Genomic DNA, 18,091 nt, shown 5'->3' with positions numbered 1-18,091 from the left:
GTTACTGAAACTTCGAGAGACAGTATGTTGGTTTAACTTTCAGTGATGAAAACCATGTAATAATATCTTATTAATACCTGTAATTATACTTTTGTTTTATTGTTGTGTGCTGGCTGTTACTGAAACTTCGAGAGACAGTATGTTGGTTTAACTTTCAGTGATGAAAACCATGTAATAATATCTTATTAATACCTGTAATTATACTTTTGTTTTATTGTTGTGTGCTGGCTGTTACTGAACTTCGAGAGACAGTATGTTGGTTTAACTTTCAGTGATGAAAACCATGTAATAATATCTTATTAATACCTGTAATTATACTTTTGTTTTATTGTTGTGTGCTGGCTGTTACTGAACTTCGAGAGACAGTATGTTGGTTTAACTTTCAGTGATGAAAACCATGTAATAATATCTTATTAATACCTGTAATTATACTTTTGTTTTATTGTTGTGTGCTGGCTGTTACTGAAACTTCGAGAGACAGTATGTTGGTTTAACTTTCAGTGATGAAAACCATGTAATAATATCTTATTAATACCTGTAATTATACTTTTGTTTTATTGTTGTGTGCTGGCTGTTACTGAAACTTGAGAGACAGTATGTTGGTTTAACTTTCAGTGATGAAAACCATGTAATAATATCTTATTAATACCTGTAATTATACTTTTGTTTTATTGTTGTGTGCTGGCTGTTACTGAAACTTCGAGAGACAGTATGTTGGTTTAACTTTCAGTGATGAAAACCATGTAATAATATCTTATTAATACCTGTAATTATACTTTTGTTTTATTGTTGTGTGCTGGCTGTTACTGAAACTTCGAGAGACAGTATGTTGGTTTAACTTTCAGTGATGAAAACCATGTAATAATATCTTATTAATACCTGTAATTATACTTTTGTTTTATTGTTGTGTGCTGGCTGTTACTGAACTTCGAGAGACAGTATGTTGGTTTAACTTTCAGTGATGAAAACCATGTAATAATATCTTATTAATACCTGTAATTATACTTTTGTTTTATTGCTGTGTGCTGGCTGTTACTGAACTTCGAGAGACAGTATGTTGGTTTAACTTTCAGTGATGAAAACCATGTAATAATATCTTATTAATACCTGTAATTATACTTTTGTTTTATTGTTGTGTGCTGGCTGTTACTGAAACTTCGAGACAGTATGTTGGTTTAACTTTCAGTGATGAAAACCATGTAATAATATCTTATTAATACCTGTAATTATACTTTTGTTTTATTGCTGTGTGCTGGCTGTTACTGAACTTTGAGAGACAGTATGTTGGTTTAACTTTCAGTGATGAAAACCATGTAATAATATCTTATTAATACCTGTAATTATACTTTTGTTTTATTGTTGTGTGCTGGCTGTTACTGAACTTTGAGAGACAGTATGTTGGTTTAACTTTCAGTGATGAAAACCATGTAATAATATCTTATTAATACCTGTAATTATACTTTTGTTTTATTGTTGTGTGCTGGCTGTTACTGAAACTTGAGAGACAGTATGTTGGTTTAACTTTCAGTGATGAAAACCATGTAATAATATCTTATTAATACCTGTAATTATACTTTTGTTTTATTGTTGTGTGCTAGCTGTTACTGAACTTGAGAGACAGTATGTTGGTTTAACTTTCAGTGATGAAAACCATGTAATAATATCTTATTAATACCTGTAATTATACTTTTGTTTTATTGCTGTGTGCTAGCTGTTACTGAACTTCGAGACAGTATGTTGGTTTAACTTTCAGTGATAAAACCATGTAATAATATCTTATTAATACCTGTAATTATACTTTTGTTTTATTGCTGTGTGCTGGCTGTTACTGAACTTCGAGAGACAGTATGTTGGTTTAACTTTCAGTGATAAAACCATGTAATAATATCTTATTAATACCTGTAATTATACTTTTGTTTTATTGTTGTGTGCTGGCTGTTACTGAACTTCGAGACAGTATGTTGGTTTAACTTTCAGTGATGAAAACCATGTAATAATATCTTATTAATACCTGTAATTATACTTTTGTTTTATTGTTGTGTGCTGGCTGTTACTGAACTTGAGAGACAGTATGTTGGTTTAACTTTCAGTGATAAAACCATGTAATAATATCTTATTAATACCTGTAATTATACTTTTGTTTTATTGTTGTGTGCTGGCTGTTACTGAAACTTCGAGAGACAGTATGTTGGTTTAACTTTCAGTGATGAAAACCATGTAATAATATCTTATTAATACCTGTAATTATACTTTTGTTTTATTGTTGTGTGCTGGCTGTTACTGAACTTCGAGAGACAGTATGTTGGTTTAACTTTCAGTGATAAAAACCATGTAATAATATCTTATTAATACCTGTAATTATACTTTTGTTTTATTGTTGTGTGCTGGCTGTTACTGAAACTTCGAGAGACAGTATGTTGGTTTAACTTTCAGTGATGAAAACCATGTAATAATATCTTATTAATACCTGTAATTATACTTTTGTTTTATTGTTGTGTGCTGGCTGTTACTGAAACTTGAGAGACAGTATGTTGGTTTAACTTTCAGTGATGAAAACCATGTAATAATATCTTATTAATACCTGTAATTATACTTTTGTTTTATTGTTGTGTGCTGGCTGTTACTGAAACTTGAGAGACAGTATGTTGGTTTAACTTTCAGTGATGAAAACCATGTAATAATATCTTATTAATACCTGTAATTATACTTTTGTTTTATTGTTGTGTGCTGGCTGTTACTGAACTTGAGAGACAGTATGTTGGTTTAACTTTCAGTGATGAAAACCATGTAATAATATCTTATTAATACCTGTAATTATACTTTTGTTTTATTGTTGTGTGCTGGCTGTTACTGAACTTCGAGAGACAGTATGTTGGTTTAACTTTCAGTGATGAAAACCATGTAATAATATCTTATTAATACCTGTAATTATACTTTTGTTTTATTGTTGTGTGCTGGCTGTTACTGAAACTTTGAGAGACAGTACGTTGGTTTAACTTTCAGTGATGAAAACCATGTAATAATATCTTATTAATACCTGTAATTATACTTTTGTTTTATTGTTGTGTGCTGGCTGTTACTGAACTTCGAGAGACAGTATGTTGGTTTAACTTTCAGTGATAAAAACCATGTAATAATATCTTATTAATACCTGTAATTATACTTTTGTTTTATTGCTGTGTGCTAGCTGTTACTGAACTTCGAGAGACAGTATGTTGGTTTAACTTTCAGTGATAAAAACCATGTAATAATATCTTATTAATACCTGTAATTATACTTTTGTTTTATTGCTGTGTGCTAGCTGTTACTGAACTTCGAGAGACAGTATGTTGGTTTAACTTTCAGTGATAAAAACCATGTAATTGTTGACTGAAAATTAGGCTTACCATAACTCCTTATTTAATATTCTTTTGAATAACTTGGAATGTTTGTTTAAGCATTAGATGTAGCATTTTAATTTTAGTATAGTAGCAATGTGCAGTACAATTAAATCTGAAACATTTCATGTGAAATTAGGAAACATTTTATGGGATCAGGATTATGGAACTCCAATAGTGGCCATGTTTCTTCTGGAACAAGAAGGACTTAGGCGTCTTCCATTTCAGGCAGTTTCTATAGAAACTTTGGAGCACATGAATCAGTGGATTATGAACTGGAAACTTGACCACCAACAAAGAAAAGGACTTATGTAAGCAACAGTTATTTCTTGTTTGTTTTTAAAATAACATTTTAATGAATTTCTGGAAATTTGTGTCTTTCATGGATATTATTTTGTGATAATGTGTTGTAAAAAATGGCTCACACTAGAGTGTTTGCCAATAGGTGTTGACCTATGTGAACTGAGTAAACCATCAGTTGACTCACCCACAACTTTGTGATTATCATGTGATATAATCAGTTTATCTTTCTGGCTTAAAAAAAAAAAAAAAGAAGAAGAATTGGAATGAATAATCTATAGTGCTATTTATTCAGACAAGTTCTGTCAATCATAAAGATTATTTTTTACACCAAACAAACTTTCTTTTATTACTGTGGACTTTTAATATGGTACTTTCCTTCACTCACAAGTTTAGTTGTTTTCTTTCACTGCTGTCCTTTGTATGTGATTTTTTTCTTTACACATTCCCCAAGCCTTTTATTGGAAATGGAACATTCCAACGTGTCTCTCATGCAAATCGTCATATGTCACTTTATTAACTAGTAGAACCATGACATGCTCCAGTGGCCCTCTCTACACTCCTTTACCAAGCTATCACTTCTCATTTGACAGCATTTGAGTTCAGACGTAGTCTTTTGTATGCACAGTGCTTCCTGTATGACAAATAATTTTTTTTTCTTTTCCATGAAGTGGTCTATTTTTTACTTTATTTTCATAAATTCCACCAATTCCTATATTAATATTTATCAGTTTATTCTCGTTGCTAAACTAAAATTTTGTGAATCTCTTCTCATGCAATGAATTCCAAAGTTCACATTATCATTTTGGAGGCCACACCAGTAACATGCATTTTTTTTGGGGCCTCAGGAGCAGGTGATATTTACAGTGGATCTGTCAGCTTTAATACATCAGAAGGTTAAATGCTATGTGGGTCAGCCTTTGTTTCCAGATATTGCTCAGGCTTCTCCTGAGTCAGTTGAACCTGTACAGCATGACAAGGACTTTGATGTCTTTTCCTGCTTCTAGAGTTTGCCTTTCTTTCCCATTGACAGCCTGAGGAATCACCTAGGCCTAATTTGGTCTTTACAAATTTTGTTTCTCAGTTTGATGATGTTTTATCCCTTTGACCTTTCTCTTATTTACCCTCTCCTGATATTTGAGTGCATACTGATCAATTTTTCTCACAATTAAGTGAGGGGAATTAGCATGCCACACCCCTCAAGAACTTCTGATTAGTTCACCTTTTTCTAGCATTGAGTGAACTATCTCTTTTTAGATCAACAGTTGTTAGGTTCCTTGTTACCCATTTGGAGAGGGGAGGCAGTTCTTGACTAAAATGTTAGTCCTCCCCATGCTCAGTATTCTCACCTACATCTTACCCTAACCATCCTTTTATGGTATCTTTTATCATATATTTCCTTTCTGAAGCTCTATACAGACACCCTGTGGGTTTTCTTGCAGGTATCTTTACCATACTGTTCTCCACATTAGCTCACATTTCTTCTTTGGTTCAAATGTTATAGATGTAGCTTCTTTGTTGTTGGAGCCTTAAAGATTGGAATGCAGTTTTGACTCAGTTCATCATATTATCAACGTATCTCAAGAATTTACCTTTTCTGAGATATTAGGTATTTGATACAGTCCCTGAAACTATGGTAGCCTGTTTGTCTTGGTCAGAGCCTCATGTGCCTTCTATTCCTGATTTCTGTCTTTTCCCCATCCCAGCCATTACTTATTTCATCTAATTAAGGTACTTTTTCTCTCCGATTCTCTTGATGGTGTATCCACCGTAGTCACCAGCACCGGTGACTTCTCTTTGAGGTCAGGTCAATTGGGGGGCTCAGCTGTTCAAGTTTCTTCCTTGCAGGCATCTTTTCTTCAATAGTCAATGGGTGACATGGGTTTTATCAGAAGGATTCATTGTCCTGTTTCCTTTCTTCTTCCTTGAGATACCTTGACCTGCTAGCATCTCTCAGAAGTGGTTTAAGAATTGATTTTGCAGTGGAAAATCAAACCAGTTTCCATTCTTTCTGGGGCTTTATTCCAAACCTTTTATTGTTGCCAAGAAAACTGGTCTTTGACAAGTGGTAATCAATCTATCTCGCCCCATTTCACTATGCTAGTTCGCATGGAGTTTATTCTCACCCTGAGATGGGTGTTTTTTCCAGGGTTGTGGATGATAAAAATGGATATATCCAACACTTATCTACACATCCCTATAGCACATCAGTCTTGCATTTACCTTTGGTGTGTTTATCTTGGGGTAATTTACCAATTTCAAGCCCTCCCCTTCAGATTTGTTTTTGTAGTTTATGTGTTTTGTCGAATGGTTTGGACTTTTATACTTTACCCACATTCTGTGGATGACTGGCTCATTCTGAGCAGGAATCAGACACTTGTACTCACAAACTTCTTTCTGTAGCAGCTCTGGTGGGTTGTTTAATCAAATTGGAGAAGTCATTCCTTCGATCCATTCAATTTCTGGTCAAGTTAGGGGTATTTTTCAACTTAAATATCAGTTGCGCTCTGCTTTCTTCTTTACGTCTCTGTTCAGTGGAACTTTTGGTTCATAGTTCTCTCTTGGCTCATTCACTTATTGCTTAAGAGGTTCTATCAGTTGTGGAGATGTGGCCATTTGTGATTACACTGGCTCCTCTCATTTGTGCCAATGTGAGTTACCTTCAGTGTGAGCTTTACAAATGTTGGAACCTTGCATGGAATTCTTTTATCACCCTCATTTCACTTCCTCCTTCCCTGTGAGATGATCTGCAAAGATGGCTGGACAAAGCTCATATGTTAATAGGTGTGCCACTTCCTTACAAAGCTCATATGTTAGCAAGTTTGCCACTTCCTTCCACACTTCCAGATCTACATATTTCCACAGATTAGAGCTAAGACATTAGGGGAAATTTTCTGTTTTTTTGCATGTCATTAGTTTGTGTTCTGTGAAATGAAAATTATTTAATGTACTTCTAACATTAGTGTAAAATATGTAGGCTTAAGTATAATCGACAATCAACAGCAAGAAAAAAGATTAAGTAATTTATTTCTTGTTTTTCATATTTATTATTATAAAAGCAACTAAAATGTAAAAATAGGGATGTTTTTTAGAATAGTCTAGATTAGATAACAGCATAATAAAGTTATTTCTCAAGGCGTGCACATAAGTAGCATGTAATTAATTTAATTCGGTATTGTATCTTGTTGCATGTGCCCCAAGTGATTTACAACATATTGTGGTGTGGACAGTAGTGAGACACAGTTCAAAGGGTAATAAAATATAACTATAAATTGATGTATACTGTTATGAACTACTTAGGACAAACTAATGTTGTTTCATGTTGTGGTTTGAAGTCATTCTAGAAAGAAAAAATGGGTATTTTGTTTTTGATGTTTGGGGTCAGCCAAAAAAATGAATCTGTTTTGAGTTAGATTAGAGAAAATAACAGATGAAATGTTTTATTGGAAACAAATGTGTGAAATATATTTAGAAGGTTTCAGAGATTACACAAAGGAAATTTGAGATTTTTGAGATGAGGGAAAGTACATTGCGTACGGAGTAGTCAAAACAAATATGCAATATGTTAATGGGTAAATCTTTTAGTTTATTAAAAATGCTCACTAATAATATTATATGAGAAAGAATTACGGTGTTAACTGAAAGCCTGCCAAATTTTGTGAAGACACACACATTATGTTCAAAGTTAGAAGTATTAAATCTATAAAGATTTTAAATGAGTAAAAAGAGGTCATGTGGTTGATTAAATTGATTGAGCACATGTTGAGAGAGATAGTTAAATGATGGTCATTGAAGGCAGAGATGTCTGATGGGCTGCAGATGAAAGGTAATGGGTTAAAGTAGAAAGCATGTAAAATTCAACAAACTGTTCTTCATGTCAGCCTTGTGTTGGTGGCTGGAGTAGATAATTCAGCTTAGTTTATGAAGTAGTGTAATAGCAGTAGCCATTTGATTTTGTTGTATTTTTTCATAAAGACTGCTAGTTTACTCTTTGAGGTATGTAAGAGGTTTGTGTGTCCTCCCTACACTGTGTATGTCGTTCTGTAGAAAATACAATAAACATTGTTTTGTTTTTGTGTAGAGATGTGGTGTCAAAAATAGTAAATAGTCAACAACAGCAATAATGGGGATGGAAACCCCACTTAATGTGCCTCTTATTCCAAACTTTCATCCCACAAAGTAGGTTGAGATTGGCCCAGTGACCTGGGAGTAGTTAGATAAGGGTCAGACAATCGCACACATTTTTGTGCTTTTTATATATGTATATATGACACCAAGAGAAGTTCTTCTGTGAGTTAATTTGTCAGAATGTTTTGTGGTGAATTACAGATTAAATATAGTGATGTTAATGAGAAATGTTCAGCTTACTGAAGTTTTGATAATTTTCTTTTAGTCCAACATTGTACATTGGTCAACACAAGCATGGGCTGTATGCTCTTAAGTCACTAGTAGATGAGTTGACAGCTGTCATAACTGTAAGTAAACCTTTTTGTGATATTTATATTAAATTTACAAGTCAGTTTTTTTCATATTTATACAAGGAAATGTAGTGTGAAACTGAAATTGCATTCAAAACTACCTGATGAATAAAATTCATTGTTTACTTCTTTAAAAATTGTTACTCATTAAAATGTTGTTTAAAAAATAATCTGGGAGTCTGAAGAACATGTGTTTTCACTAAACATGTTTGATATTAACATTTTCTGAATATGATAGTATAATGGAACATATAATAAATACATTTATATTTTCATTGTTTGTTTCTCATTTAAACTTGCATTGTGAAGTGTAATTTATGATTGCTGAGGTTTGATAGCAAAGAATTCTCATAAAATGTTTCTGTGGAATCTTTCCAAGATTTCAAATGTGGAACTGCATAAAAATAAAAAAAATTGATGTTGGATGATAGAGTGAAATGGTTTGACTTTTAGGATTAAATGATGTTGGATTTACTTTGTTTATCATATGTTAGAATATATCAAGGTAAATAACTTGTATACACTCAGATGGTAAATGCTGATTTACCATTACGTGTTATCTGCCTGTAGATGATAGATAGTTGGATACATTATATACTTTGAATTCATAATTATGTAAAAATCTGTGTCTTCAGATGGCAGATTTTAAGATAATATGTTTATTTTGTGTGGACAGGCAATTAGATATCTTGTTCATTTGTTTGTTTGTCTCATGATGGAGGTAAGGTAAGTAATTTATCCACTGTAATTGATTATTAATATTCAGTTAAGTTACTCAAGCAGCTCTTGAAATCAGTTTTTATATCAACACTGAGAGAAACCACTAAGGATAATGCAAAGCAACCTATTATAAACATAAAAACAGAAATACGATAAAATAAAAAAGAAAAACTCTTAACATTTTTATATTAGCTATAAAGTTCTAAAAATGTCCTCACTGACACCAGAAATAAAGATTGTACTTTTTTAAAGTTTTGAGTCCTAAAGTTAATTCCAACAAGTACATTTAAAAGTAAGCAAATTATAGAAAATTGTGGAAAATACAAATTAGCATTATTTTATCTTCATACATATCTGTTGGCTAAAGGAAATGACATTCAACTTTATTAACCAGTTGATACTTGGTATTGAAAAGTAACAGTTCCTTATGTCTGTAAATTGCACATGCTGGAATATTTTTTTCTTTATTTTTTGATGTTTTATTACAGGATTTCATGAGCTAATTTCTGATGGTGTTACTAAATATTGAAAACTTTTGGTGACACTTTGTGTTCTGTTATTGGATATTATCACCCAGTGAGATAATTCTATAACGAAATTTTGTTGACTTACAAAAATAAAAGTCTTTTATGTTAATAAGGATACATTTTGTTACAAATTGTGCTTGATTTTACTGGCATGAATTAATTTCAATTTGTTTGTTTCTCAGCTTAGAAAGCTTCAGCCACTACTGCTAGAAGGCCCTAAGACTGAACACCAACCTATTATTCCTGCAGCTGAACATACCACAGAACATGTTAATCATTTTGAAATACCCATGTTTGGAAATTACATTCCTCTGAAGATGGATCCCTCACATTCAACAGATGTCTTAATTTTTGGCAAGTCACCGTGTGCTGCTCATTACTTTCAGTGTTTCATCAGTGTTCTTTTTCTTTGATTCTCTAAAACCCATCTTTTACTGATAATATTAAAGAAAAACAAAAGTTCTAAATTTATCAGTGTTTGAGACTTATATTTCAGAGTTGTTTTTATATTCATACATTACATATTTAATTAATCCACTGTGTACAGGTGGTTGGTATTGGTGTGTATGTTATAACATTTTATATTCAAGTATTGGTGTATGTTATGACATTTTATATTCAAGTATTGGTGTATGTTATGACATTTTATATTCAGAATTTAATTTTAAAATTTCCTGTGAATGTAGCACCAAAACTTAACCTTAATTCAAATTTTAATTATATATATATATTGAGAACTGCAGTGGTTTTCTGTCTCCCATTTGAAAAGTTGTGAGCACAGGTAAGGTCAAAATTTATTTTTGAAATAATTGGAGAACAGGTATGAATAATGTTAATTTTAATTTTTATTTTGCATGCAGGATATTCTACAGCAAATTATTGGGAATTAATCATACTATTATTCACATTTCAAATTGTGATGTAACTTTAAGAATAAAAATATAGGTTTATTGTACATTATTGTTAACATGACTGAGATGCTCAATAATTACTTTTTGTGGTGGGTGATGTAACACAAGTAACCTCTATAAAATCCATGAAATAATTTAAGTTGATATATTAACTCAAAATTTTCCCTTCACTAGGGACGGGTACTTTAGCTTGCATTATATTTCAAATTTCAGTTTCTTAACTTGAAAGAGAAATATTTGATTATGGCCATTCTTCACTCTTGTGTGTAACATGACACTTCTTTCCTCCAACTTGCCCAGTTAAGATTCTTTATTTTCTCCTCTGTTTGGTATAAATTATGCACTTAATGTATAAAGGCATGACTTTTATTTATAGTGTAAAGTTTCCTTGCTCTACTGAAACCTACATGCTATTCCCTACCTTCCTGTGTAATATTTCAAAAAATATCAGTAATTCTTTCTGAAATTAAATTTAAAAACTTAGAAATTTGTGAGGGTAGATAAACAAAATGAAGGAAAAAATCATATGTATAAATTTCTCCCCAAGGTATGCATGCTAATTGCTTCTGTGTTATGTTATTTGATACTTTGCTTACCATACATTGAAGTATGCAATTTTTCAGGTGATTTATTGCCTTGTTCTACTAGTTTAAATAATTAAACTTGGTTCGAGAGTAACCAAGTAAAATTTGAGGAATGCATTGGTGAAAATGTTAGAGGCCTGAAGCTGTTGGAGTAAATAATTTTAATTGTCTGTTACAAACTACAGTCATTCTAGAAAGAAATTTTTTATTTTTTTTCAGGTGACTTCATTATGGTTAGTGTTAGGGTAGAGAGAATAAGAAAATATAAAGTTTTACAGAATAAAAACTTTAGATATTTATTCAAGAGTGTCTACAAGTTATGTAAATAAAATATGAAAACTATAATAAAGTATATTTGTCCTTCATATGAAAGTCATCTTGCACTCAGACTAGAATTAGATCATCAGATATTTCATAAGAATGCTTTATTACAAACTTTGGTTTTTTTTTGTGTCAAATAAGCTTTTCTTGTTTCCATTATTTCTTATACATGAAATTGTTCTGGTACACATAAGGTTAATAGTCTTACTTATGATGGTAGCATTTTCATAAAGCAATTTCAGGTGCTGCTGTGAAATATCTGAGAAATAAATATTTTTACTTAAGTAACATGATGAGTGTAGAATATTCTCTTTTGAGTTGTTTTCATTGAGTGATGTATGTCTCCCTGTTAGGGTCTAGCACTTACACAGTTCTAATATAATAACTTTGGTCCTAAAGACATAACTAACCAGTTGTATGTTGTGAGTCTTGTAAAGATACATTTTATTTTCATTTTTTAGTAGAATTTTGAGTTTTTTATTTTAGAGATAAAAGAAGTAATCTTTGGTTCTTGTCTTTGTACTACCTGAAAATACCACTACTGTTTACATGTTGTTTTTTTAATCAGTTTTGTAGTTTTTGGTTTTACTTTGGGATAAAGTGAAGCTTACTCATCTTGTGTGTCTCAAGCTGTAAAATGATTGCTGTTTTTTGATATTTTTAGTAATTTACTTTTTTGCTAGACTTATAAGTTACTTTGTTTTCAAGATGAACTGTTATTTTCTGCAGGCCACTATGAGATACCTGAGTATTCCTTGGCTACCATCACCCCTCGATTAATGATTGATGGAAAAACTGAAGATGGCACCAGTTCTAATCTTAGAATCCTTCCCAGGATACCTCACCAGGAAAAAGATCCTGACATGAGTCCTAACGGTAATACAAAGAATGCTGGTAAGACTAAATCCGACAGATATATTCCACCGCCTTTTGATATTAAAGACAAAAAAACAAAACATCATCATGATGGAAAAACTTCAGCCCCAACAACCCTGTCACATATCAGCAAAATTTGGAAAGAAGCATCAGTAGAGAACTTGTCTAGCTTTTGGATGTTGGTGATCATTCTGTTAGTGATTTTTGTTGCCTATCTTTATCCACAGGTTGGTCTTGTATTTTGTTATTTCCTAATAATTAGGCTACATCAATGACAAAAGTAATTATGATATAGAATTAAAGCTAAAAAACAGTAAATGAGAATTAATTATACTAGATAGAGCAGTGTTTATCTCTCTAGAGAGACATTTATTATTGCATAGAAAGAAAAATAGAAACGTGGAAATTGTTTCTCTAAATTTAACAGAGATAATGAACTTCCTTCTACTGAATATATGAAAGATTAAAGAAATTATAATTTTTAACATCATTACTCCACAAGTTATCGTTACGTTAAAAGATATAATAATTCCTGTTGGATAAAGAAGTGGTGAAGAGTGTGTGAGCACTTGAAATCGTCCTTACTTACAATATACTTTACCTATGTTTTTATATATATAGTTTAAGTAAAAGAAACTAGGAGGTTAAATTTCTACATATGTTAGAAACCCTTCTATTGCACAGTTCTGTAGAAAAGTACTTTGCAAACATCTCAGCAGTGAAAAAATACACGTTAACATTTTCTACAATTGGAACCATATTTGCTCATAAAACATTGTGTGAAAATAGAATATTTGAAGTTTTATTAAATAAAAAATTTTTCATTGAGTTTTTTTGGTTCTTTAGAATTTGTATAAATGTTTACCTGCTTGACCTCAAAAGATTTGTTTTATGAGTGTTAATTCTCAGTGAAAGTGGCATATATTATTTTTAATTTAGTGTTGTGTTTAATAACTTCTGATTTTATGTGTGTGATTAGTGTTCCTCCATAATGAGTAATTTTTATTGTATTAATATGGGATTCAGTTCTCTAAATTTTTCAATGAATTTTTTGTAAAGCATTTAACTTAAACTTCCAAAAATTCGAACAATTATAATATGTTGGTAGCTTCATAAAATAAATATAAAAAAGTTTTTAGTTGTGTGTTATTCACCACAATAAATCAATATTTATATAGGATTTGAAGAATGTTTAGAATATATATCTACTAATTTATCATTTTCAAATATTTAGCAGTCAAGTTGATTAACATGTTAATTATAAACAAGAAGTCTAAACTATGATTCTATTTACCACTTGTCACTGAGTTATACAAGTTTAGAGAATTCCATTTTTAATAACTATGGGCAATGGCAAATTTAAAAAGCAAAGCTAAGCCTCTTTTAATGATTAACTCTATAGTTTGGATATGGTGTTTTTAGTTGTATTTTTCCCACTGCAATGACCATATTGTTTATTTTTTGTTTAGTCCTTAGTTTTCAAACCATCATTTCTTTTATATCTTCCAACCTCTGTCAAAGAACTGTACACCAGTCCAAAAGTTAAAGACTAAATCAACTGTTTTGTTTCATTAAACCAAAGATAGTGTGTACTGTATAAATAGTACTGCTAAACAGTACATTTTTACCTTTATAATTAAACATTACCTCTTGTTTTGTCTTAGAAATATAGCTATGTTTACAAGATGTGAATGAATAATCAAAACATTTTTTTTAATATAAATGGTAAAACTGGTTTGCAGGCAAAAGAATATCAAAGGTCATCAAGTAATGGTTTGCAGGTTCGACCGATACATTCACATCATTTGCAAGGTGGGTACTTGAAAACCTTTTGTAAGTTTCAGTTATGAAACTCAATTTCAAATAAAGACAAATATATAAGAATAGTGTTTTACACATTCATTCTTTAAATACTAACTCTTTGTTTACATGATAATTACATATTTGCCAAAAATTGCATTCACATTATTAACATTATCTATATTTGGTAATTAAACAGTGTTTTTAGGCAATGGGTACAAACTTGAAATATTTTATACTGTCAGGAAGACATTGTACTGGAATTGCATCTACAAGCAGCTTTTGAATGAAATAGTTTTAATACAAATAGAAGTATACATTCAAACAATATGACAAGTAATACTGGGTATGAATGCTTCATAACTATAATTGAAGTATTGTTTTTTTTTAATTGTATGAACTAAAAACATTACTTAAGAGCCAGAAAAATGTAACTTTAAATAGAACAGAATGTAATAGTACTAATAAACAGTTAGAATGTAAATTAGTGACATATTTGCAAATGTAAATTAGTGACATATTTGCAATCTTCAACAAGAACGAAAAAGTTTTAAATTTAAAAATAAAATTCAGTTTGACATCAGTGTACTGATTATGATGAATTACTTCTGTATAAAATCAGAATTTAAAATTTAGCTTTCATGACCGAATACTTATATCTTCCACATTTTATTAACATTGGTGATAAAATTCTGATGTTGTTATTTAGAGCTTTATAGATGTATTTACAATACATACATGAGGGAATAACATGCATCTTTGTATAAGACAACACCTTACCTTTAAACAAAGGTATATGAGAGAAGAATGTGCATTAAATACACATAAAATTAATCCAGAAAGGAACGTGTCAAACATTTTTTGTGGTAAACATAAGAAAGTTAAAGCAGAAGAAAAAGTAATAATAGATTAATAAGCTATTGTTTTTCTTCCAAAAATAATTTTGGATACAAGGAGATTTATTGAAGAACTTTGTCTAAAATAAGTAAGAGAGAATTTTTCATTTGTAATGAACGTTGTTTTGTTACTACAGGTAATACCATTGATTTTTTTATGAAAAGTAACAACAGAAGTATTAAATGCTCACTTTATGATATGACTGTTAAAATGATCAGTTGCAGGCTTTGATCTGTTATGATTAGTTTCAGTCAAGTAGTCTTGTAAAATGATAGGTTGTGTTTAGTTTGCTTTAAAATAAAGTCTACAAAGTTAGAAAAAGCATAACAATTAAAGTATGTCATGGAAAGTCTGACAGTTCTAGGTATACCTGCTGTAGACAGCTTGTGTTGTCTGATAATTGTAGGCTTAACTGCTGTAGGCATAACATTGAAAGTTTCACAATTCTAGGCTAAACTGCTATAGACGTAATACATGGAAAGTTTGACAGTTCTAGGTATAACTGCTGTAGACATAACATTGAAAATTTCACAATTCTAGGCTAAACTGCTATAGACATAAAACATGGAGAGTCTGACAGTTCCAGGTGTAATTGCTGTAGACATAAAAACATGAAAAGTCTTGCAATTTTAGGTTTTATTGCTGCAGAAATAAAACATGAAAAGTTTCAATTCTGGGTTTACCTGCTGTACACACAAAATGTGAACAGGCTGACAATTCTAGGCTTAATTGCTGTAGATGTAGATATGATATTTTATCTAATTGTATGGGAATGTAAACCACAAGTTAATAAATATATACTTTAAGCTATAATATATGTGTGATATAAAACATTACATTTGAGTACATGTGAAATATGGTTTACCAAAAAGAGGTAGTTTCATATTTAGTAGTGTTTTCTTCCTCATGTGAAAGTGTGTGTTCTGTTGATTTTTGTTTCTCAAAACAGTTATTTTAAAAAAACTTTCATTTGGTTTTACAGAAAATAAAGATGGTAGGGTCCATGTTGGAAAGATAATATTTTCGCCACATGACATTCTTGGTCATGGATGTGAGGGGACATTTGTTTACAGGTAACATCTAGATAACTATGAAATTTAATTTATGGTGTGTCTTCATTGTTCCTTGTTTAATTTTTTATTATTTGAATGTTATATTATCAATGCTATTTGCTAAAAAACTGATTTTAACAATGTTAGCTATAACACTTCTAAATGTGTGTGTGTGAAAAAGAAGTTTTAAATAGTCTGATGTGTGGGTAATGTTTTATTTTAAATAAAACAAAAGCTTTTTCAAATACAAACATTCAAACTTAATTCTGTGGACTCAGCATAAACACCATGAACTTTTAGAAGCTCTTTCTCAGAAAAAACAAGTTTCCATATTTTAGTAAAACCAATGTCAGATCTCAAGAAATAAAAATTGTGAATGTCTGTTACTTTAAGTTGTCTACTGGATTGGTGGATGTTAATTTAATAAAAACTATTTGTATTTTGCTTTTCCTGTGTGTTTGTATGTATTTTGCATTTTAAAACAGAATTTTGTTTTTATCACAATGAAGACATAAAATAATTCATTATTGCTCCTTAGAGGATCTTTTGATGGTAGACAAGTGGCTGTAAAACGAATCTTACCCGAGTGCTTCAATTTTGCTGATAGAGAAGTAAACTTGCTAAGAGAATCTGATGAGCATCCTAATGTTATTCGCTACTTCTGCATGGTGAGGAAATTTTGTGTGTGTATCTCAAGCAAGAATATTAACAATGAGGAAAGGATTAAGTTTCAACCACATGCACTTCTCTCTACTTATTTATTTATATTTCATTTGAAGCACGTGTTTTAACTCATTCTATTGTTATTAACCAGTGTGTTTACATTTTGATAGCAAGGTGTATTATTTATGTGCTTGCAAAGTTCATTGAGTGTTTGATAGATGTGAACAATTACTGAAAACATTGTTTAAAAATTCAACTGTGTGTGTATGTGCTTTATGGTTAAGCAAGGCTATGTGTGTACTCCTAGTATGAAAAATAAAACCATAAGAGATCATTATGTTAGAAATTCTTTTGCCAATTGACATTGTGGATTCTTTTAAATGAAATTGCTAGGCCTAACTTGACAACATAAATGAAGGTTTTTTTTGTTTTTTTTAGGCTTAAAATAGTTATTAATACATGCCTTTTTTTTTTCCTGTACTCTCTGTTGTTTATTCATTATTTCTATGTATTAAAACTCTCTGTATTATTTTTATAATACTTTCCTCTTTAGCCCTGTTGTTAATCTAGTAGCTGTATATCATGCAATGAAATTACTGGTAAAGAAATAAAATAGAAAATCTCAAATGGTGTATCCATCTGTTTGATTAACTAATAATTATGCAAAATTTTTGAGTCTCAGGTTTGTGCATTTCTCATTTAACTTGTATTTGTTGGAATAGTTTTCACTATCTAGACATCTTTATATGTATGTTTGTTTATCCAAATGCCTCCCCTGCTAAAAGCTTTATTTCAGAAGTGTGATTTATATTTTGTGGTACAATAACTTCTATATTATTTTCTCTTAGTTCTTATTTCTTCTAAATGTATAAGATTGAGGAAGGACTATAAACAAGGTTTTTCTTACTAGTCAACATAGTTAACCCTTTCACTATAGGCTTGGTATAATAGACAGGTGTTTGTCTACACATTTGTACACATTAATTATTTGCACTATAACTTTCATACAACATCTGTATCTTCACAAAAATTTTCTAAACTTTTAGTAAAGATTACAAGGTTTTTGTATAACAAAAATCAGTTTTTTTAATGAAATATTTTTACTAAAGATTTGTTGTGAAAATAACTTGTTTCATTACTTGTCTGAGTGCAAAGTGATTTCATGTTATGATTAAAAAACTATTTTTATCCCAAAAATCTCAAATATTATTTGCCTAATGTCTAAAACCTCCTAAATACATTTCAAACAATTGTTTTCAGTAAGACTTTGTATTTTATGTTATTTTCTATACTTTGTGTAGGGTCTGTCATTTGACCAACCTTGTAACCATCATAAAAATTAGGAAATATAAATTATTATTCTTTAATGCTTGAATTACTACATATTATAACATAAAAATACAAATATTTAGTCTAAGTAGCTTAAGTCTCATAGTGCTATATATTTATATATTTTTTATTACATTGACCTTCCAGTGATCCCTAACCAACATTACATAACTTGCATTGACATGGTACATATGCAATCAAATTATGTATCCAGTAATATAAGACTGACCTTTATGTCTTCTCTGTCTTTTAGGCT

The 18,091-nt window shown here is 30.6% G+C and overlaps 1 protein-coding gene across 4 annotated transcripts in view; it reads left to right on the top strand.

The window, feature by feature from the left end:
- The window catches only part of Ire1 (serine/threonine-protein kinase/endoribonuclease Ire1), a 58,172-nt gene that overhangs the window by 27,524 nt on the left and 12,557 nt on the right, over positions 1–18,091 (top strand). For all 4 annotated transcript variants that reach the window (XM_076453354.1, XM_076453355.1, XM_076453356.1 and 1 more), the window contains 7 exons: positions 3,517–3,688; positions 8,071–8,152; positions 9,585–9,756; positions 11,948–12,321; positions 13,837–13,906; positions 15,774–15,864; positions 16,382–16,511. In XM_076453354.1, coding sequence (XP_076309469.1) covers positions 3,517–3,688; positions 8,071–8,152; positions 9,585–9,756; positions 11,948–12,321; positions 13,837–13,906; positions 15,774–15,864; positions 16,382–16,511 — 1,091 coding nt within the window. The remainder of the gene's footprint in view (positions 1–3,516; positions 3,689–8,070; positions 8,153–9,584; positions 9,757–11,947; positions 12,322–13,836; positions 13,907–15,773; positions 15,865–16,381; positions 16,512–18,091) is intronic.

The sequence above is a fragment of the Tachypleus tridentatus genome, chromosome 9 (genome assembly GCF_004210375.1).
Source record: "Tachypleus tridentatus isolate NWPU-2018 chromosome 9, ASM421037v1, whole genome shotgun sequence".
Lineage (NCBI taxonomy): Eukaryota > Metazoa > Arthropoda > Merostomata > Xiphosura > Limulidae > Tachypleus > Tachypleus tridentatus.
The sequence above is the reverse complement of the archived record's forward strand: the minus strand, read 5'-3'. Positions and strand labels throughout refer to the sequence as shown.